The sequence below is a fragment of the Galleria mellonella genome, unplaced genomic scaffold (genome assembly GCF_026898425.1).
Source record: "Galleria mellonella isolate WM207_F2 unplaced genomic scaffold, CSIRO_AGI_GalMel_v1 utg158, whole genome shotgun sequence".
Taxonomy (NCBI): Eukaryota; Metazoa; Arthropoda; class Insecta; order Lepidoptera; family Pyralidae; genus Galleria; species Galleria mellonella.
The window spans coordinates 1,234,869-1,257,938 of NW_026442003.1; the positions used below are offsets into that span (position 1 = coordinate 1,234,869).

At 38.0% G+C, this 23,070-nt stretch overlaps 2 protein-coding genes across 2 annotated transcripts in view; one reads left to right on the plus strand and one right to left on the minus strand.

Moving 5' to 3' along the window:
• LOC128200109 (uncharacterized) overlaps positions 1–23,070 on the minus strand; it is a 117,575-nt gene that overhangs the window by 57,146 nt on the left and 37,359 nt on the right. The window lies entirely within an intron of this gene.
• On the plus strand, positions 3,153–10,492 carry LOC128200134 (uncharacterized). The gene is made up of 5 exons (XM_052892477.1): positions 3,153–3,640; positions 5,638–5,907; positions 8,259–8,400; positions 8,685–8,845; positions 10,325–10,492. The coding sequence occupies exons 1-5, from the start codon at positions 3,280–3,282 to the stop codon at positions 10,453–10,455; spliced, it is 1,065 nt and encodes a 354-aa protein (XP_052748437.1). The 5' UTR covers positions 3,153–3,279; the 3' UTR covers positions 10,456–10,492.

Here is a 23,070-nt window from a genome sequence, read left to right on the forward strand (position 1 = left end):
GCCGGCAGCACACCTGCAATGCCGTTAATGTTGTGGGTGATCATGGGCGGCGGTAGTCACTTACCATCAGGTGAGCCGCATGCTCGTTTGCCCCCTGTGTTGTAAATATAAATATATATACAACAGAGAGAATAAGAGAATGGAAGGTATGGCCTTAATAAATAAATAAAAAAAAGCCGGCGCGTTAATAAAGTCTTGAAGCTAAACACCAAGAAGACAGTACGTGTATTTCTTGTTAGCCACATAATAAGTACTTACATTACGGACCGTGTAGCCCGCGGGGCGAGCAAGGGTCCACTGTACGACGGGAATTCATTTCAAATTATGTAGATAGAGGTCGCCAGTTCGGGGGCCGACCACATGCTCATTTGTTGCAGTATCCGGCCGTTCATTTACCTTCATCATACTCCTCAAATATTGCGTCTAGGAAAGGGATTGTTAGTAATGGAGACTGAGAATCCCATTGCTAGCAATACACCCAACCAGGTCGACCTCCTCGCGGTTCCTCCTGGAAACTATCATGGTTAATTCCTGATGAATTCATCATGGTGGGCTAACTGGCCTGTTTTCATTCTCATCTATCGCCCTTCACTGGTGCTCCGCCAGCGTATCCCGTTAGCGCAGGTGGGGTTACCATACCATATTCACCCACCAAAAAAAATTATTTGAGGAGCATTAGGAAGGTACTACAGCCGGATACCTTCTTAAATGCAACAAATGAGTATGTGGTTAGGCATTCCCCCGAACTGGCGACCTCTACACATAAAAAAAATAAAATTTATTTTTTTTTGGTGGGTTAATTTTATGGTAACCCTGCGCTAACGGGATACGCTGGCGGAGCACCAGTGAAGGGTGATAGATGAGAATGAAAACAGGCCAGTTAGCCCATCGTGATGAATTCATCAGGAATTAACCATGATAGACACTCACAGGGGGAAAAAAAGGAGTGGCCCAATCTGTACCAAGACCTGGTTGGATATACTAGCAATGGGATTCACAGTCTCCCTTGTGTAATATAACAATCCTATTTTTCCCCCCAAATATTATTTTATATTTTTAATCCGTCAATTGTAAATCAATTTGGAAAAAAAAATTTTTTTTTTTAACTAAAGGAATATACTTGTAGATTAGTCCCGTAAACCTTTTTTTTTTTTTCAAAATCGATTCACAAATTTAGTTTTTTAGATTAAAATAACTGATTTTGTCACAATTGAACCCACATTTTTGTGCGATACAATCATTAATTAATCAGACGTCGGAACGGAACGTGTCACAATATTCTCGTCGGTGATAACAATGGAAACGCGCAGTGCGCCTTACTTTAGCCTGTCCATGTTTACTAATTAAGCGAAATGTACCCCGCGGGCGGATCCTGTGGCTTGTACTCGTATAGTCAAGTCATAAATACAACGTGGGATATTTCAAACATTCCCTTTTAAAACAGCATACGGCTCGCCTGATGGTAAAAAATTGTATGCACCTGTTTTTTTTTTAGTGGTCGATTATGGAATGGTAACCCCACCCGCGCTGACGGTGTACACTGGCGGAGAATCAGTGAGGGATGATAGGTGAGAGTGAAAAGGCAGATCAGGTAGCCCATCGTGATGGATGCACACGGAATTCAGCACGATGGTTTCCAGGGAGGAACACGGGGAGGTCGACCTAGCAATATACCTAACCAGGTCGACCTTAGTTTCCATTACTAACAATCCCTTTCCCCCATGGTAACCCCACCCACGCTATCGGTATACATTGGCGGGGCACCAGTGAGGGATGATAGGTGAGGTCTGAGGATGAAGGTTAGTCCATCGCGGAAATATCGCTACAGATTCCAGAGAGAACCGCGTGGAGGTCGACCTGCCAAGATATATCACAAGAAAATTTATTATTAGCAACTAGAGTTGCCATTACTAACAATTGGTAAGCAACCGTCTCAGGACGACCTTCCCACGGTTCCCTTTTAAAAACTATAGCGATTAACTTGTGGTGAATTCATCAAGATGAGCCAACTGACCTGCTTTCATCCCCCCTACCTCCCTAACTGGTGCCTACCTTTTGATGGGTGAAAATGGTATGGTAACCCCGCCTGCGCTAACGGGATACGCTGGCGGAGCACCAGTGAAGGGTGATAGATGAGAATGAAAACAGGCCAGTTAGCCCATCATGATGAATTCATCAGGAATTAACCATGATAGTTTCAGGGGGAACCACGAGGAGGTCGACCTGGTTGGGTATATTGCTAGCAATGGGATTCTCAGTCTCCATTACTAACAATCCCTTTCCCCCCTTGTGCCTACCGTATACCGATAACGCAGGCGGGGTTACCATTCATTCTTTTTTCAAAAAACTTGCCTGACCTGCATGTGGTAAACTTAATAGTAGGCTAAAAGCAAAAATTATTTTTTGATTAAGTTACTATTATTTTATTATTATTATGACTTGGGACTTTTTATATATTCCAGTTTTTCTAGAATATTTGTGAATGTAAACAAAAAAAAAATACTAAACGCCATCTATGGTAAAGTATATGAACGACAAGTTGGTACTTGGAGAAAACTGTGGAAAACCATTTCACGAGTGACGTTAGTTCTGTAGAAAGTTTTCATATAGTACAGTCATGTAACAAGAGATGGCGCTATTAATATTTTTTTATCAAAGTTTGTTTTAATTCAATATTAAAATTACATATTATTCTTTGGTAAATATCGCGTAAAATATATTTAAACAAAAACTAAATAAAAATATAGTTTAATTAGGAAATCTCTTAGGCTTTTATTAAAATTATTATTATTTTAAAAATTTATTACATAAAATATATTTAAACAAAAACTAAATAAAAATATAGTTTAATTAGGAATCTCTTGGCTTTTATCTGAGACTTTATTAAAATTTTAATAAATTTATTAGATAAATAATATAAAACCACTATGAAATTAATTTATTACATATAAAAAAATTACAAAAATCCATCTAATTTTTAGGGAAAACTTTTAAATACCATTGTACATACTGAGAACAATCTTTTTAATGTCGGTCAAAATACCATTTAGTCTAGAATAACAGATGTTATGTGTCCCATTGTTACAACAGAACAATGGGGCGTACAATTCTTGTACGTTTTTCACCCATATCCATTCCGAATCCATCAACAAATTAGAAATAGTAAAGTGACTTCAATCAGTGTTGTGCCGGATTACATTTATTTATTAAAAAAAAAAAACTTTCAGTACAAGTCAAAGGACACAATTTTCCCGCCAAAAGTAAACGTCAAACTACAAGATGTTTCTCAATTACATATTTTTATATTACATATTTTATCTAACTGAAAGCCATACGCCAAATAATAATTCCGACGTAATCATCACCTATTCCGGTCACGCCGAAGCGAATGTAGAATCTCCAAGAGATATGGCAAAACCAAAGACAATAACCATAGAGAAAAACAATTTGATACCTAAATCTTTTCTTACTACGATTGATTATACAGAAACAGATGACGTCTTGTTCGTTCCCAATGAGAAAAAGGTACACAGAATTGATGAGGAGTTTAAAGATCCGAATGTGATGAATATCGGTGATGTGGTGATGAAGAAAACTGTCGGTGATGTGTTAGGAGACAAAGGTATTAATGTTGAGACAGGTATATATTTTTTAATTAATTATTTTGTTTTCATTATTCTTTGCTAGTGATTTTTTTTAATGAAAGAAAATAAAATAGTGATCCCGCCCGCGCTTATTAATAGTACATTACTGCAGCGGCCAGTAACTGAGGCATTGATGGACGAATGTGCAAATGTGGGCCGAGGCGCAGCCGAGGCACACATACGTGAATCCATCAATGCCTAGTTGCGGTCAAGGCTTGTATAGTACTTTTCTCAAACAATGCGCGGAAATCAAAAACACAATTTTACATTTTAAGTTCAATGACAAATAACGAACAATAATAATTTTTCACGTGCCATAATGTTCCTTGGTTTTTTTTAATAAATAGCTTTCTATTTGCAAGCCAGTTCGAAATTTAAACAAACCCTTTTATTAGTTACCTCCTTGGTAGCCATGTTTCGCAGTAAAAGATCATTCCATTTTTAAATTACAGGACAGATATGAGTTTATATAGTAATTTATCTGGCCGCAAACACGACAGATATGGATTTTCATACAACTTTTGCCGGCCGCTGCCCGCATGTATCTGGCCAATACGGCAATTTTGATTTATCGCGAAGAAGATTGTCAAAATAATGCTCACATTTCCAAGCATGTTTGAGAAAATTATTTTGTTCTATATGATACTGATTTCAATTTACACATCGGTCGGATATCTATTTTCGAATATGCTAAAAGTCTGTCATCCAATATTATTTTTTGGATAACACACTTTTTACATATTGTTGCAACCTTTTATATTGCAATACTGAAACAAAATTTATATTTTATTTAATATGGCAACAATAGCCATTCCTCACCCCGCTACATCGGAGACGAAACAGTGCTGTGAATGTTCACATTGTATTTTATTTAAAATATCACCATGGCGTGAATTTACCGTGTACAGAGAAACACCTGAGTCCTCAGGAATGGCAACGCATGGGGGTATCATGGGCGAAACAGTATACTCTGTTATGTCCACAGTACTGCTCATGTCTATAGGTGACGGTTACCACTTTCCATCAGGTGGGCCGTCAGCTTGTTTGCCATTCAAAGTTGTATAAAAAAAAATATCATCACGCCAGCTTCCTTCATAGCACCCGCAAAGTTCCGCTGCTCCTCGCATATTCGTTGAAGCTGTATATAGATATTCCTTAACATTATCCATCTTTACCTCTCACTGATACCTCGCCAGTGTATACTGATAGAGCAGGCTGTGCCATGCCATTCCGCACCCATTTAAAAAAAAAACTATTCGCTGCTGAACATAGGCCTACTACTTGGTACTGAAAGAGATTGTTAGTAATGGGGTTTAACTGACCCATTGCTATCATAACACCTTATCAGGTCGACCTCCACGCGGTTCCCCCTGGAAACCATCATGGTTAATTCTAGTGGAATCCGTCACGGTGGGCTAACTGACCTGCTTTCATCCTCACCTGTCATCCCTCACTGGTGCCCTGTCGATGTATACCGATAGCGCAGGCGAGGTTACCATTCCATTATCACCCATTAAAAAAAAACTACTTGGTACTATTCTTAATATAGATAGACACTCTTTATTGTTTCCTCCATAAGATTACAATAGTAAACTTATTATAAATATAAACAATTACAAGAAATGATCACAGCGAGAAAACAATGGGCGGCCTTATCGAAAAAAGCGATCTCTTCTAGCTAACCTTTGCAGCCGGGAGGGGGAAAGGGATTGTTAGTAATGGAGACTGAGAATCCTATTGCTAGCAATATACCCAAACAGGTCGACCTCCTCGCGGTTCTCCCTGGAAACTATCATGGTTAATTCCTGATGAATTCATCATGATGGGCTAACTGGCCTGTTTTCATCCTCACCTATCACCCTTCACTGGTGCTCCGCCAGCGTATACCGTTAGCGCAGGCGGGGTTAACATGCCATTTTCAACCATCAAAAAAAAAACCTTTGCAGCCGCAGGTAATATACTACTTAGATAAAAATTCTTGCTCCTATTTCAGAACGTCCAAAAGATATTCTTTTTATATCTGGCAAAAATAATGAAAATATCGAAAAGAGCGAGTTGAGGGAGCGAGATAGACGTAACAACACAAGAAGGAGTGGGAAAGGGACGAAGCCGATTTCATTGGACTGCACCGATTTGGACTGTAACAACACTATAAAATCACTATGCGGCGGGAAAATAGAACATAAGAAGTGGAAATATAGATTGTTTTTGAATGAATGCTACTTTCGAAAAGTCAACTGCAATTTTAAATATGCTGAGAATAGTAAGTTGGAAATAATAAATATTTTTTTTTTATTTGTTTTTTTTTTCTATTCTAAATTATTATAATTTTTTTAATGTTTATACAGGTATTATTTTCATATAATGTGTGTTTTTTTTTAAATGTTTTATTACCTTCCGAGCATTATTATTGACAATGTTGCTGTAGTTTTCAATAGTGTTTGTTTGTTTAATTTTGTTTATATATGTTTTATTTAGTATTGTCTAATTTTGCGTTTCGTTTACTTGTATTTTATTTTGTGCAAATTCTAGTGGCTACCAAATTACTATTTAAGTATATAATTATGTATCGTTTTAGCTGTTTGTTTGCCTTAAATAAATAAACTCCTAAGACTCCGGGGGAAAGGAATTGTTAGTAATGGAGACTGAGAATCCCATTGCTAGCAATATACCCAAACAGGTCGACCTCCTCGCGGTTCCCCCTGGTAACTTTTTTTATTTATACAACTTAGAATGGCAAACCCTGATGGAAAGTGGTAACCGTCGCCTATAGACATGAGCAGTACCGTGGACATTACAGAGTATACTGTTTCCCCCATGATACCCCCCATGCGTTGCCATTCCTGAGGACTCAGGGGTTATTCCTCTGTACCCAGTAAATTCACTGCCATATCCCACCCTTCAAACCGAAACACAGCCGTGCAAACACAACTGCTTCACGGTTGAAACACGAATGGGACAGAGGTGGCCAAGCAAACGACTTTTGTACAAAGTCTCCGTCTGGTAAAATTACTGATTTACTCATTTATTACTCAGTCACTCATTCGAATGCTCATTCATTCATTCTGTCGCTCACTCAGTCACTTGCCACTCGTTCACCCACTCACTGGACCATTTGCTCATTCACCACTCATGCACTCACTCATTTATTAATTCAGCTAATCATTAATTCATTTGTTGGCTAAGTCAGTCATTCAGCATTCGTTCACCCAACTAAATACTGATAGGGGGGAAAGGGATTGTTAGCAATGAAGTTTGACAGCCCCATTGCTAGCAATATACCCTATTTTTTTATGGATGATAATGGAATGGTAACCCCATCTGCGCTATCGATATACACTGACAGGGCACCAGTGAGGGTTGATTGGTGAAGGTGAAAAGGCAGGTTAGTTAGCCCATCGTGACGAATTCAATGATAAATTAGTCGTGATGGTTTCCAGGGGGAACCGCGTGGAGGTCGACCTAGTAAGGTATATTGATAGCAATAGGGACTAACCCCCCCATTACTAACAATCCCTTCCCCCCAATATACCCTATTAGGTCGACCTTCACGTGATTCCCTCTGGAAACCATCATGAACAATTCTCGTTGAATTCGTCACGATGGGCTAAGTGGCCTGCTTCATCCTCACCTATCATCCTTCACTGGTGCCCCGCCGGTGTATAGCGATAGCGCGGGTGGGGTTACCATTACATTATCACCCATAAAAAAAAACTAAATAATGATTAATTCAATCAGAATTTATACCTTTTAGGTTTTTAAATTTTGCATGTTTAATTATGGCGAAATATATATGGATTTATACATATTGTTAACATGTTTCTTGTAAATAAATATTCATTCATTCTACTTGTAGTGTTTGTAACTATACAGTAAGTATAATACATTGTCTCATGTACACCAGTAGAGGGGGTAGCCGTTAACCAGTAGTCTGGCATTAACCGGCAGTGTTGAATGTGCCCCTGCGCTTGACACTGGATGTAGTAGTGAGCCAGTGCAAAACAATACATATTGTTAAATCCTCATTTTGTGTGATAAGATCACTACACTACTCACTTGACCATTTTTTTGCCATTTTCTGCCACTCGCTCACTTACATATTCAGTCGCTCTTCATTATGCACTCACATGTTTGACCATTCATTAATTCATTCAGTTATTTACCGAACCAATCACTTATTCCTACAAACACGCAGCTACTCTCTCAACCACTAACTCATTTATACATACTTTTTTTTTTATGCGTGATAATGGAACGGTAACCCCACCTGTACTATCGGTATACACCGGCGGGGCACCAGTGAGGGATGATTGGTGAGGATGAAGCAGGTCAGCTAGCCCATCGTGACGAATTCAACAAGAATTGTTCACGATGGTTTCCAGGGGGAACCACGTGGAGGTCGACCTGATAGGGTGTGTTGCTAGTAATGGGGAAATTACACCCCATTAGTAACAATCTATTTTCCCCCCATTTATACATACTTACGCAACCATTTCCCAATTCTTCGTTTTTCAATCGTTCGGTCTTTTAAATATATAATCCATTCACCAGACACAATGGTTTTATTCTCTTTATCCACAGTATGGATCATGGTTTCTCTTTACGTATTTTTAGGATATACACAAGTTCGCGAAGAGTTTTGTAACAATATAGCCGCCCATTACTCCTTCAAGCCTTACGTGTACAAGTTCGAAGAACCCGTGGAGAAGAAGGAGAAGACTGACATCAGTGCTAGAAGGAGTTATTCTTCTAGAAGGTAAAATCTTGTACCACTTCTAAATACATACAACAATATAACCGCCCATTACTCTTTTAAAGCTTACGCATATGTTTTTTTTTGGTGCAATATACTCGTAGAGTTAAATAAATAAATAAATAAAAATATATTAAAAGATAGTCTAAATTAATATTATAAAAAAAGATAAAATCCGATCAGTAATTTAGTTTTAAAATCCAAATGACTGGTTTTACTACATTTAAAGTTGGTTTTTGGAGCACAATTTCATTTTGAAGTCTATTGAAAAAGTGTTATGACCACAGATCGCAAAATAAAGGCATCGACGGCCACTTCTGCTCGCACGCATGTCCCATCTCCTGTCCTGAAGACTACAACCCGGAGTGCGCCCTCTCCAACACTGGGCTTAGGAAGGTGTTTGCTAACCACTGCAAATTGGACTACAACTCGTGTGCTTACAGACTTGGTAAGTACTTGTATACCAGAGGGAGACTTTGTACAAAACTCGTTTGCTTGTCCACCTCTGTCCCATTCGTGTTTCAACCATGAAGCAGTTGTGTTTGCATGGCTGTGTTTCGGTTTAAATGGTGGGATATGGCAGTAAATTGACAGGGTACAGAGGAATAACATCTGAGTGCTCAGGAATGGCAACGCATGGGCGGTATCATGAGCGGAACAGTATACTCTGTTATGTCCATGGTACTGCTTATGTCTATAGGCGACGGTTACCACTTTCCATCAGGGTTTGCCATTCTAAGTTGTATAAAAAAAATATTGGATGCGGTATTAACAGTTGTTTTCCTGAAGATCTATCTTAAAACCTGGTGTATATTATAATATTATAGTCACTATTTTCCTGTGTTCTCTCTTCGTTTTCCTTCGTCATTTTTTTTCTGTTGTATGTGTGCTGTTAAGTATGTGTATGTTATGTTTATATTTAATTGTGTATATATTATATATGTATGTGTATGTATGTATGTATGTATGTTTGTATATGATAATATTTATATAATAGTGCGCCACCTACTCTTTGTCTTTTTCTCAATGTCCTCTAACCAAAGGATGTCTGGAAGAGATTGCTTAGCGACAAGGCCGCATTTTGTATCACTTCTCATTAATATTTACTGTATTTGTTATTTCACTTTTTACTTGGTGCAATAAAGTGTAAATAAATAAATAAATATATTTCATCTCGATACGCGAACAAGAAGCGATTTATTATAATAGTTTTGTTCTGAAATCTATGCCCAATGCTATAAGAAGTAATGGGCGAAATCCATACCATTCTAATTAAAATTCATAAGTTTATAATTAAATCATCGTCATCATCATTTCAGCCATTATTCGTCCACTGGACATAAGACTCCCGCATAGACAGCCATAAACAACGGTCCTGAGCCACCTGCATCCGCTGACTCCTTGCAACGCATTTCAGAGGGGGAAAGGGATTGTTAGTAATGGAGACTGAGAATCCCATTGCTAGCAATATACCCAACCAGATTGACCTCTTCGCGGTTCCCCTGAAAACTATCATGGTTAATTCCTGATGAATTCATCATGATGGGCTAACTGGCCTGTTTTCATTCTCATCTATCACCCTTTACTGGTGCTCCGCCAGCGTATACCGTTAGTGCAGGCGGGGTTACAATACCATTTTCACCCATCGAAAAAAAAACGCATTTCAGATCGTTGCTCCATCTAAAGGGGAGTCATACTGCACTGCGTTTACCCGTACGCGATCGCCACTCAAGAACCTTTCTTCCCCATCGATTGTCGGTTCTTCGAGCTATGTGACCAGCCCATTGCCACTTCAGCTTGCTTACCCTTCGGACTATGTCGGTTATTTCGGTTGTTTTGCGGATAAAATATTTTTTTCTAATAAATTGCATCCGTTCAAAGCCAGGGCAGGTCATTAGTCGAGTAATGCTTAATTTTTCTGCTTCAGTCTGGCAACGGCGCCCTCTAGCGGAGTGCGTGGGAGGCAAGAAGGCGGACTTACAACAGAACAGAGGTTTCATAGGATGGATGCAAAGGATTGGGATTGTAGACAATAGAGGGCGCCTTGTGCTTTATTAATTAACTGACGCAATATTAAAATAAATAAAATATATATATACTGAATAATGTAAAATAAATTATAAGTCGTTGTTTTTTTTATTATTAATTTTTAACCAGTTTTAAGAAGACCAGAGTGAGACTTTACAAAAGTAATCTTCATGGGGACTACTGTCCCACCCGTGTTTCTGCCATGAAGCAGCTACGCTTGCTATGTTTCAGTTTGAAGTGAAGAATGTGGCAGTGTCCGGGGGGAAGAGGATTGTTAGTAATGGGTCCTAACAGCCCCATTGCTAGCAACATACCCTATCAGGTCGACTTCCACGCGGTCCCCCTTGGAAACCGTCGTGGTTAATTCTTGTTAAATTCTTCACGACGGGCTAACCTGCCTTCATCCTCACCTATCATCCCTCACTGGTGCCCCGGGATTACCATTCCATTATCACTCATTAAAAAAAATACGCTAGTCCTCAGGACTGGCAACGCATGAAGTGCCACAGTATATCCTGTGACATCCACGGTGTTGTTCTTATCTATAGGCGACGGTTACCACTTTCCATCACATGGACCGTGAGCTTGTTTGTCAATTTAAATTGTATAAAAAAAAATACACTATTATATCCATTTTTGTAGAAATATTTACAATTTTAACAATGTATATATGTATGTATGTGTGTTTATATATATATTTTTTTATACCACTGAGGTGGCAAACAAGCATACGGCCCATCTGATGGTAAGCGGTTACCGCAGCCAATGAACGCCTGCAATACCAGCGGTATTACGCGTGCATTGTCGACCCTGAAGAAACCTCTTTATCCCCCTTTTGAAGAACCCCATGCTGTATTCTCTCGGGAATATGTATGTGTGTATACTCGTATATACTATTAAATATGATATAATTAGTTATGTATATTAAATATCCCACTGTTATATGTCCATTGTATACATACAAACATGGTATCTATCTATCTATCTATCCTATTTAAGAGCTGCGCTCTTGTCGGTGGATCTCTTGCCACTCACTACGATTTGCAGCGAGTCTCTTCACCTCTTGATACGACACGACACCAACTCCTTCCTTGATCTGCCTGATGTAACTATGTCTCGGTCTCCCTCTCCCCCTCCTTCCTTCTATCTTACCTTCTATTATAATGTTCATAAGTTCGTCGTGTCGTATCAAGTGTCCTAACATTTTTCCCCTTCTGTCCTCAATAGTTCTAATAATTTGCCTTTTTTCCTTAACCCTAAGCAGGACCTAAATGTTATATAATGGTATATATATATATATATATAGAGCTTAGTTTAGTTCAATTATTCGGATAAATAAATAGCTAATAATACTGGCAACTGAGAAACGCACGCGTTGCCATGGTCACCACAAATAACAGAAAAAGTTAGCTCTCATTAAAAATATTTGTACAACAGGACAACGTTTTTTATTTATTACAAAATTAATTAAATAAATCGAGTAATTCCTCAGGATCCTTATTCAAGATTATTCAATGTATGAACTTATGTTTGTCTAGGTCTCTTTTGTTTGTAAATTGTCCCAATATTGTTCACCGCTCTACCCGCTGACGTTGATGCTCCTTTCCCACTATGGGTGTTGCTGGAAGAGAACTCTTTTACAGTTAAACTCACCTTTGTATATTGACTCACATGTTTACTTGTTTATGTGTATATATATATATATGTATGTATGTGTGTTTGTATGTATTTTTAATGGGTGATAATGGAACGGTAACCGCGCCTGCGCTATCGGTATACGCTGGTGGGAAAGATGATAGGTGACAACGAAAGCGGGTCAGTTAGCCGAACGGGACGAATTCCACTAGAATTAACCACGACGGTTTCCAGGGGGAACCGCGTGGAGGTCGACCTGACAGGGTGTATTGCTAGCAATAGGTCAGTTATACTCCCTTTCCCCCCAATTTATATATATTAATATATATTACTTTATATATACTAGAGCGCCATCTACCCTTTGTCTTTTTCTCAATGTCCTCTACCCAAAGGTTGTCTGGAAGAGATTGCTTACCGATAAGGCCGCCTTTTGTATCACTTCTCATTAATATTTACTGTATTTACTACTTTATAAATATTGCAATAAAGTGTTAAATAAATAAACTACTAAATTGTCTTTAAACTTATTTCTCTCTCAGATTATTGGCAAGCGTAAACGGTTACTTAAAAGCCTGTCATTGGAAGGCATTAGCTTTCAGACAGGCTTTTAGTCTAGTCTAGTGAACTGCAAAATAATATTACGCCTAGACATCAGCGTGACTATGAAGTAGGTATTATCAGAGGAAAACCAGAGGGAGACTTTGTACAAAAGTCGATTGCTTGTGTACCTCTGTCCCATTCGTGTTTTAACCGTGAAGCAGTTGTGTTTGAATGGCTGCGTTTCGGTTTGACCCACCCTTCAATATGGCGTGTATTTACTGGGTACAGAGGAATAACACCCGAGTCCTCAGGAATGGCAACGCGTGGGGGGTATCATGGGCGAAACAGTATACTCTGTTATGTCCACGGTACTGCTCATGTCTATAGGCGACGGTTACCACTTACCATCAGGTGGGCCGTCAGCTTGTTTGCCATTCTAAGTTGTATAAAAAAAGAAGATAAAACCGGGTGGTTATTATATAATCTAAATTAAAATTAGTCGAGATAACGCCCCCTCTTGTTAATCTTGGGCTGTAATCCCTCTAGGGCTGAATTAGGAAATTATGCAGCGACCGCTCGCGGCTCGCAGACTCGACACTTACCCGACTGTGAAATAAATGAGTGTATTGTGTGTTGGAGTAAAAGGAAAAGCTACGAATATATCAGTAGGCACGTTTTCGCTACCTCATGCGTGAGGCAGACTGAGAGTTATATTAAGGAACAGATGTTTAAACTTTACAGGTCGCGGAATCGCTGTTTACCCGATTGTAAAATAAATGAGTGTATTATATGTTGGAGTAAAAAAAGCTACGAATCTATCAATAGGCACGTTTTCGCTACCTCATGCATGAGGCAGACTGTGACAATTATAATATATTAAGGAACAGATGATTAAAGTTTATAGGTCACGGAATCGATGTTTACCCGAGTGTGAAATAAATGAGTGTATTGTGTGTTGTAGTAAAAGGAAAAGCTACGAATCTATCAGTAGGCACGTTTTCGCTACCTCATGCATGAGGCAGACTGAGACAGTAGTATTAAAGAACAAATGCTCAGAGTTTACAGGTCGCGGATTCGATGTTTACCCGATTATGAAATGAATAAGTGTATTGTGTTAGAATAAAAGAAAAGCTACGAATCTATCAATAGACACATTTTCGCTACCTCCTCATTTATACCAACTTCATGGTGTATAAAAAAAATTACACGGAACCCAGCAATGTAAATTCGAGTCGCACTTGTTGCCGGCTTATGTCGACTTTGCTTTAGTAGTATTCATAGCCGAAAGTAAATGCCAAGCGTGAGTGGGAAGCAAAAATTAAGGTTCCGTACACGGTAATAAGTACTAACTTTACTAAACTAAGTGTTATCTTGCCAGAGTCCATCATCATCATCTTTCAGCCATTATCCGTCCCCTGCTGGACATAAGCCTCCCCCGTAGACTGCCATAAAGAACGGTCCTGAGCCACCTGCATCCACTGACCCCTTGCAACGCATTTGAGGTCGCCACTCCATCTAGTGGGGGGATCGTCCTACACTGCGTTTACCCGTACGGGGTCGCCACTCAAGAACCTTTCTTCCCCATCGGTTGTCGGTTCTTCGGGCTATGTGACCAGCCCATTGCCACTTCAGCTTGCTTATCCTTCGGGCTACGCCGGTTACTTCGGTTCTTTTGCGGATATCCTCGCTTCGGATTCTATCACGCAAAGAGACTCCGAGCATAGCGGGTGTCCACATCACTGGTTATTTGTTTAAAATTATTTAGTTTAATTCCGTTACCGTTAGTATGTGGCGACTGCCAACACTCGAAGATTGACCACCACTATTACTAGCAGAAGTTCGTGTTTCACCTCTCATCTTCAGGCAAATTATTAGATCACCAGAGGGAGACTTTGTACAAAAGTCGATTGCTTGGGTACCTCTGTCCCATTCGTGTTTTTACCGTGAAGCAGTTGTGTTTGCATGGCTGTGTTTCGGTTTGAAGGGTGGGATATGGCGTGAATTTACAGGGTACAGAGGAATAACACCTGAGTCCTCAGGAATGGCAACGCATAGGAGAGGTATCATGGGCGAAATAGTATACTCTGTTATGTCCATGGCACTGCTCATGTCTATAGGCGACGGTTACCACTTTCCATTAGGTTGGCCGTCAGCTTGTTTGCCATTTTAAGTTGTATAATATATATATATGTATGTATGTATATATATATATATATATAGCAACAGCTAAGACGGCTCCAGAAACCAGCAAAAAGAATGGTATTTTTTCTTTTTATTGTTGATTTTTTTAAAATATTATTACTGATAATAAAGAGTATCTATCTATCTATCTATCTGTCTATACGATTTCTTTCGTCATTTTAAATTTCATTAAAATAAAATGCAAAATAAATACACGGAACCCTAATATCTGAAGACACTTTTCATCGGCCAAACGTAAAAATATCCCCGCTAACGAATCATGAAATATTCAAGAGCCCATGCATATTCAAAGAATTTAAACAACCATTGTTCTAAATTGTGTATGGGTTTTAGCGTTTCAACTTCCAGATGGGTACGTTTAAAAAAAGAAGTTCCAAATTCAAATGTTCTTTTCTCTATGGTTTTCTGTCTTTTTTGTTTTTAATTGATTTTATGACATTCTTAGTGGCTAAATACAGAAAATGTTATACGGCCGTATAACCCTACCAAATACACATACAACCTGCTTGCATACTTTCTGCATAAACTGTGTCGAATATATCGTCACCTCTATGGTAAACTTACGAAACTGAAAAAGATACATTTTACAGGGGAACGTTTTGAAACATTAGAACGCAAATAACTTTTGACAGAAGACTACTGTAAAAGATCATGCTAACATTTTAGTTTTAAAATCCGGTTTTTTTATTGAATGCGCTTAATTAATTATTATTATATTACAAGTATCAGAAATAAATGCATATTCGTTACTTTGCACCTTCATACATGAGAGTTCCTAGGTATTGAGTTATACAACAGCAAACAGTACGACAGTGGCAGTTTCGTAAGTTGCCAAAGAAAATCATTTATTTTAATATCTGGCAAACTAACGAAAGTGCCACTTTCGTAAAAAATACCAAGGTATAAATCACGTGTTTTGGAGAGAACTTCAGTTCAAATAACAACGTTATAGCAATCATTCATGTAAAATAACTAAATTAGAATTGAAAATTTGATAAAATAATTATTGAAATTCTCAAATTAAAGTGTTTATTATAGACAATACTATAAAAATATGCTAAGTAAGTTTACTTTGGGTATATCACAAAAATATGGAGAATCGAGCTACTCGATTTCTTTAACCGTTAGAGATAGAAATTTGAAAATGAGCCACAATTAATAGTATGGCGCAAAATGTAGATTTTTAAAGAAATGTCAAATTTGAAAAAACTGCAGATTCGTAAATTTGCCATAGAGGTGACGATATAATCTAATAATGTAAAATGTATTATTGACAAATAATTGACATACTATGACTTGAGAAAAATAGCAACTGACGGTGTATCTTTCGTCCTCTTTTTACTAATTACATTTGCATAAGAAGAAAGGAGACAAACATTTGATTTACAGTATTTATCGATCCTTCTATGTAATTCCTTGTTCTTAGTGTATACTCAGATAAGTTTTTATACAGATCGGAGTTTTTGAAACTATCCGCTAGAGGCGCTATTACGTTTTCTATATAACTTTATATATATATATATCTTAGATTATATAGATGGAGCATCGAGTCTCAAAAACGTGTCAACTTTTTGTCAGCTAATTGTCGAATTAGCTGACTCTTTTTTTATCAGTATCCTGTATATTTATGCATAAAATGTACCTTGAAGTATTATTTAATAAATAAAATGAGTGTTTACGCATTAAAAAGATGCATTCGTGTTTCAACCGTGAAGCAGTTGTGTTTGCATGGCTGTGTTTCGGTTTGAAGGGTGGGATATGGCGTAAATTTACTGGGTACAGAGGAATAACAACTGAGTCCTCAGGAATGGCAACGCATGGGGGGTATCAAAGGGCGAAACAGTATACTGTGTCATGTCCATGGTACTGCTCATGTATATAGGCGACGGTTACCACTTTCCATCAGGTGGTCCGTCAGCTTGTTTGCCATTCTAAGTTGTATAAAAAAAATCATATCCAAATACCCGTGTGAAGCCGGAGCGGATTACTAGTCTTAGTTACATGTATTATTTTATTAAAATCCCATAGTCGAGTAACAAACATTTCAATTGTTACATTTATCATCGTCATACCAGCCTTTAACTGTCCACTGCTGAACATAAGCCTCCCCCTTGGGAGGTTGCCAGTAGTTGCCACGCTTGGCAAGCGGATTGGCAACCGCAGTTAGGCTTTGGAAATAGTTTAAGAAGGACGCTGCTGCCCATTCCTCGCCCTGCCTTAGTCGTCTCTTACGACACCCACGGGAAAGGAAGGGGTGGCCTATTCTATGCCGGGAACACATAGCCAATGTCTAAATTTATAATATGAAATAAATATACAAGTATATTTACATTAGTACAGATTAATAACGAGATAAATCAATTTCAGAATAGATTAAAAAAAAACAGCAGCCACCTACACTGTATGGTTTCCCGCCAAAACTACTCTGTCAAAATAATTATCATACGTTGACAGGTCGTGATAGTCGAAGAGCTAACGACAAATTTTAAGAAGTTACCTACCTACCACCCTTTGGAATCAACTTCTAGCAGCAGTATTTCCGAACCGATACGACAACATAACCTTCAAGAAAAGAGTATATTCCTTTTTAAAAGGCTGGCAGCACACCTGCAATGCCGCTGGTGTTGCGGGTGATAATGGGCGGCGGTAGTCACTTACCATCAGGTGAGCCGCATGCTCGTTTGCTCCCTGTGTTGTAAAAAAAAACCTAAAAGTAAAAGCCCGTAAAATTAAAAAAAAAAGGAGCAGAGAAGCTTTTTAGCTCTATGTTTCAGGTTGTTACTTCTTACAAAAAACTTTTCCAAAATTATCACCCGCTACTTGCAGTAATATTAATATTTTTATTTTCTGGTATTTAACTCATAGAGGTACAATCAAGATGTAAAACATATAAAAACGATACATATGAAGACAAAGCCACAGGCAACAACTACTTTCCGAAACATCCATAAAACTGTCACCGGCTCTTCGACTATAATACAGAAAAAAAAATATAGGCCAAAGAGTAACAATTAAAGATAAAATTGGCGGGAAATCAAATGAAAAAAAAATATTAAAAAAACAACTTTCGAAACGACTCGAATCGCCTACTTGATAACTAATTATATAAATTATAACCGTTGCCAAGGTTCGTTAAATTTGTTTACCTCAATATTTGTAATCTTTTAATAACTGTTAAATATCTTCAACGGGTCGTTATAACGTTATTTATTCGATACAATCATTTGTAAATGTCACAGTGAATAGTGTTGCGACTGTGACACAATGCGAACGTTTCATTTTGGTTGCGTACAGTCGCTAAGTTCATCGAACTCCGCTCATCAAACTGTGCTTCTTTTTTGTGCAACTTAGAATGGCAAAACTGACGGCTCACCTGATGGTAATTGGTAACCGTCGCCTATAGACATGAGCAGTACCATGGACATAACAGAGTATATTGCTTCGCCCATGATACCTTCCATGCGTTGCCATTACTGAAAATTCAGGTGTTATTTCTGTGAACCTTTTTTTTTAAGCAACTTAGAATGGCAAATAAACTGACCTACCTTATAGAAAGTGGTAACCGTCGCATATAGACATAAGCAGTACCATGGACATAACAGAGTATACTGCTTCGCCCATGATACCTCCCATGCGTTGCCATTCCTGATGACTCAGGTGTTATTCCTCTGTACCCTGTAAATTTACTGCCATATCCTACCCTTCAAACCGAAAAACACAACACAACTGCTTCACGGTAGAAACACGAATGGGAAACAAAATATATAATTATGGAATATCGGGCCTTTGCATTAGTGTCTTAATAAGTTTATATAAAAATAAAAAGATACCTCGCCTCCTGCCATCTATCCTTCAAAACACTGATACATATCCAATTATCTATGAGTTTATCCTCCAAACTATTAAAATACTATAATTACATCAATAGGCAGGAAAAAGACTATTCCGACTGTTTTGAGAACAGGAAAATGCGTTGGCAAAAGTGCATTTTATCGGACGGGGATTACTTTGAAAGGGATAAAATTGATTTGGAAGAATAAATAAAGATTTTGATTTATATTTTATAAACAAATTCACCTTACTTTTTTTTTATTTCATTTTATAAAATAAAACAATTTACAAACAAACAGGAATAACACCTGAGTCCTCAGGAATGGCAATGCTTAGGGAGTATCATGGGCGAAACAGTATACTCTGTTATGTCCACGGTACTGCTCATGTCTATAGGCGACGGTTACCACTTTCCATCAGGTGGGCCGTCAGCTTGTTTGCCATTCTAAGTTGTATAAAAAAAAATTATAAACAAATTCACCTAACTTTTTGATTTACATTTTATAAACAAATTTACTTTACTTTTTTTATTTCATTTTATAAACAAATCCACCTAACTTTTTGATTTACATTTTATAAACATATTTACTTTACTTTTTTTATTTCATTTTATAAATAAATCCATCTAACTTTTTGATTTACATTTTATAAACAAATTTACCTTACTTTTTGATTTACATTTTATAAACAAATTTACTTTTTTATTTCATTTTATAAACAAATGCACCTTCCTTTTTTTATTTCATGTTATAAACAAATTTGCCTTACTTTTTGATTTACATTTTATAAACAAATTTACTTTTTTTATTTCATTTTATAAACAAATGCACCTTCCTTTTTTTATTTCATGTTATAAACAAATTTGCCTTACTTTTTGATTTACATTTTATAGTTACAGTGGCGGATTTGCAGTCTTGGCCGCCCTAGGCCCCAGGCCATGTAGTAAGTACCAGCCACCCCTTGCTCAGCATCCATCATATTGAGTACATAATTAATATATTTTTTTGCCAACTTTTATCAAAATTGATTCAGAAACTTAGTTAACTATAATATCTGCTAGTTTATAATATTTTCTGAGGATTCTTTTAGTTATACGTATTTTGAGTTATTTCTTGTTATTATCAGTGATTTTTTTGTCACGATTGGCTGCCCTAGGTCCGCGCCTCCTGGGCCTTAGGGCAAATCCACCACTGGCAGTAGTATGTGTAATTTAATATTTATGTTGAACAGTTGTTGTCCGTCCGGCCGAGCCGTGTGTCCGGCATCGTTTATCTGCGGTCTAATTACTAATACAAATAGTCGACGCGTCCGTTTGTCTTATTGTATTGTGTCTAACAATACGCTCTCGGAATACCTGCAGACAATTCAAGGAGACTAATGTATAATTGTGAAATAGAGATAAGACGATATTTACGACGACCAGAGGGAGACTTTGTACAAAAGTCGTTTGCTTGGGTACCTCTGTCCCATTTTGTGTATCTACCGTGAAGCAGTTGTGTTTGCATGGCTGTGTTTCGGTTTAAAAGGTGGGATATGGCGTGAATTTACAGGGTACAGAGGAATAACACCTGAGTCCTCAGGAATGGCAACGCATGGGGGGTATCATTGGCGAAACAGTATACTCTGTTATGTCCATGTTACTGCTCATGTCTATAGGCGACGGTTACCACTTTCCATCAGGTGGGCCGTCAGCTTGTTTGCCATTCTAAGTTGTATAAAAAAATAACAATTTAATCTTGATCTTAGATGAATAAGTACGTGAACTAAAGCTACACTCACGCTACCAACCCAAAAAAAATACTCAACGCTTTAAAGCCACAAAGGGTGGGACTCTATTCCCATAAATTCATGACCACACTCGAGAGTTAAGTGGTTTTAAATCATTCGCAGAGGGTACGCGGTTCAGACACGAAGCCATACAGCCTAACCGGGTTACTTCGATTCGGATGAAATTTTAATTTCCAACCGGGCAAAGTAAAGTGTGTATACAGCCAAGTATTATATTTTTTTTTTTTATACAACTTAGAATGGCAAACAAGCTGACGGCCCACCTGATGGAAAGTGGTAACCGTCGCCTATACACATGAGCAGTACCATGGACATAACAGAGTATATTGTTTCGCCCATGATACCCCCCATGCGTTGCCATTCCTGAAGACTCAAGTGTTATTCCTCTGTACCCTGCTTCTGTTTCTATTTAACCGACTTTAAAAAGGAGGTTCTTATAATAATGTTTTTTTTTTAATTTAATAAACTTTAATGCACAGTAAAATTGTATATAAATATAATGTTATGTACAAGCCCTGCCCGCCCCCTGGCGGCAGTGAGCGCGAAGTGACACAACGGATCACTGAGCCGTTACGAGTTTAACAGTCGTTGTCTCGCGTTTTTGTTAAACGACTAACACAACTTGATACTTGCTAATATCTGGTTTAAAAAGAAATTTAAAAAAAGATATACTTGCAAGATAGTCTCATAGGCACTTTATCAACATCGGTTTAGTATTTTAGTTTTTAAATCAAAATAAATTATTTTATCACAATTGATTGCCGTGTGGTCACGACGTAGAATAGGCCATCCCTTCCTTTCCCGTGGGTGTCGTAAGAGGCGACTAAGGAAGAGCGAAGGATGGGCAGCAGCGTCCCTCTTAAAACACCTCTAAAGCGTAACTGCGGTTGCCAATCCACCTGTCAAGCGTGGCCACTACTGGCAAAACCCCCCAAGGGGGAGGCTTATGTTCAGCAGCGGACAGTTAAGGGCTGATATGATGGTGATGAAGATGATATCACATTTAAAACCCAAACTCAGCCAAAAATTAGAGAAATGGGAATAATAATCAAGGAATACAACTATTCGAATACACAAAACATTTTTCGAGTTAATTTTTTTTAAGGTCCATTACAATTTGTTACTATAATTATGTCATATATTTTTCACCACATCTGCCCTTCATACGCTTTCTGTTTCCACCTAATGGTTAGCTGGTAGAGAATGCCATATGGCATTAAGCTCGCCACTTGTACAAAGTTTTATTGTGCAATAAAGAATAAATAAATAAATATAAAACAAAGTATCAACTCGTTGCTGTCGCAGCATATCCGCGAGGGCTGCCGCGTTCTTATCTGGGGATGTAGCATGAATTTAAATATTTAATTAAAAACTTGAGACGCTAGGGTTGTCAAATATTATGAATATAATATGCCGCATAATATTATGGTGTAAAAGCCATTTTGGGTGCAGCGATGAAAATGGTATCTTTCCATATTTGGGTCACAGTTTCGAACCGCGAGTTTGGGAACGAAAAAAAACATTTTCGAAAGCACAAAACAAATGCCATTTTGTTGAATTGAAAAAAAAAAGTTTTTTCGAACACTAACAATGCACCCAGGCTTCGAACGAATAGACAGATAGAAAGATAAATCGGTTGACATGAGGGCATAATTCGATTGTATTTTTTTTTTCATGTTTGTCACCTAATAACTCTATCAGTTGTGAACCGATTTGGAGGATTATTTTTTTTTATCTCAAAGAATATACCGACAGATTGGTTCCGTGGAAATTTTACCAAAATCGATTCAATAATTTAGTTTGAATTTAAAATAACTGGTTTTGCACAATTGAAGTAGATTTTTTTTTAACACAATTGAAAATTGAAATAATTGGAATATTCAAAATAAAGGGTTACGTCTTCACGTTCAGTAATTAAAGATTGGATTGGATATCCGCAGAGGAATCAAAGTAACCGACATAGTCCTAAGGATAAGCAAGCTGAAGTGGCGATGAGCTGGTCACATAGCTTTAAGTACCGACCAGCAATTGGGGGGTATTGTTAGTAATGCGAACTACCACTCCCGTTGCTAGCAATATACCGTCAAGTCGACCTCCACGTGGTCCCCCTGGAAACCATCGTGCTGAATTCCAGGTGTATTCATCACGATGGGCTAACTGACCTGCTTTCATCCTCTGACCTGCCTTTTGATTCTCACCTATCATCCCTCACTGGTACCCCTCCAGCGTACACCATTAGAGCAGGCGGGGTTACCATTCCATTGTTATCTATTAAAAAAAAAACAACCGATGGTAAAAATATTTTTAAGTGACGACACCGTACACCCAAACACAGTGCAGGATGACCTCCCACTAGATGGAACGACGACGTCAAATGCGTTACAGGAAATCAATGGATGCAAATGACTAGAAACCGTGCCTTAGGGCAGTTTACATGCGAGGCCTATGTCCAGCAGTGGGCAATTACCAGCTGATATGAAGATGATGACTTTTTCTAACAAGTTCACCAGAAATCAATCATTAATATTCAGGATTGTACGGTTGTCGACCTATATTATATATAAATATATTGCTAGCAATGTGGCCCACATTGCTAGCAATATATCTCTTCATAATTTTTTTTATATACAACTTAGAATAGCAAACAAG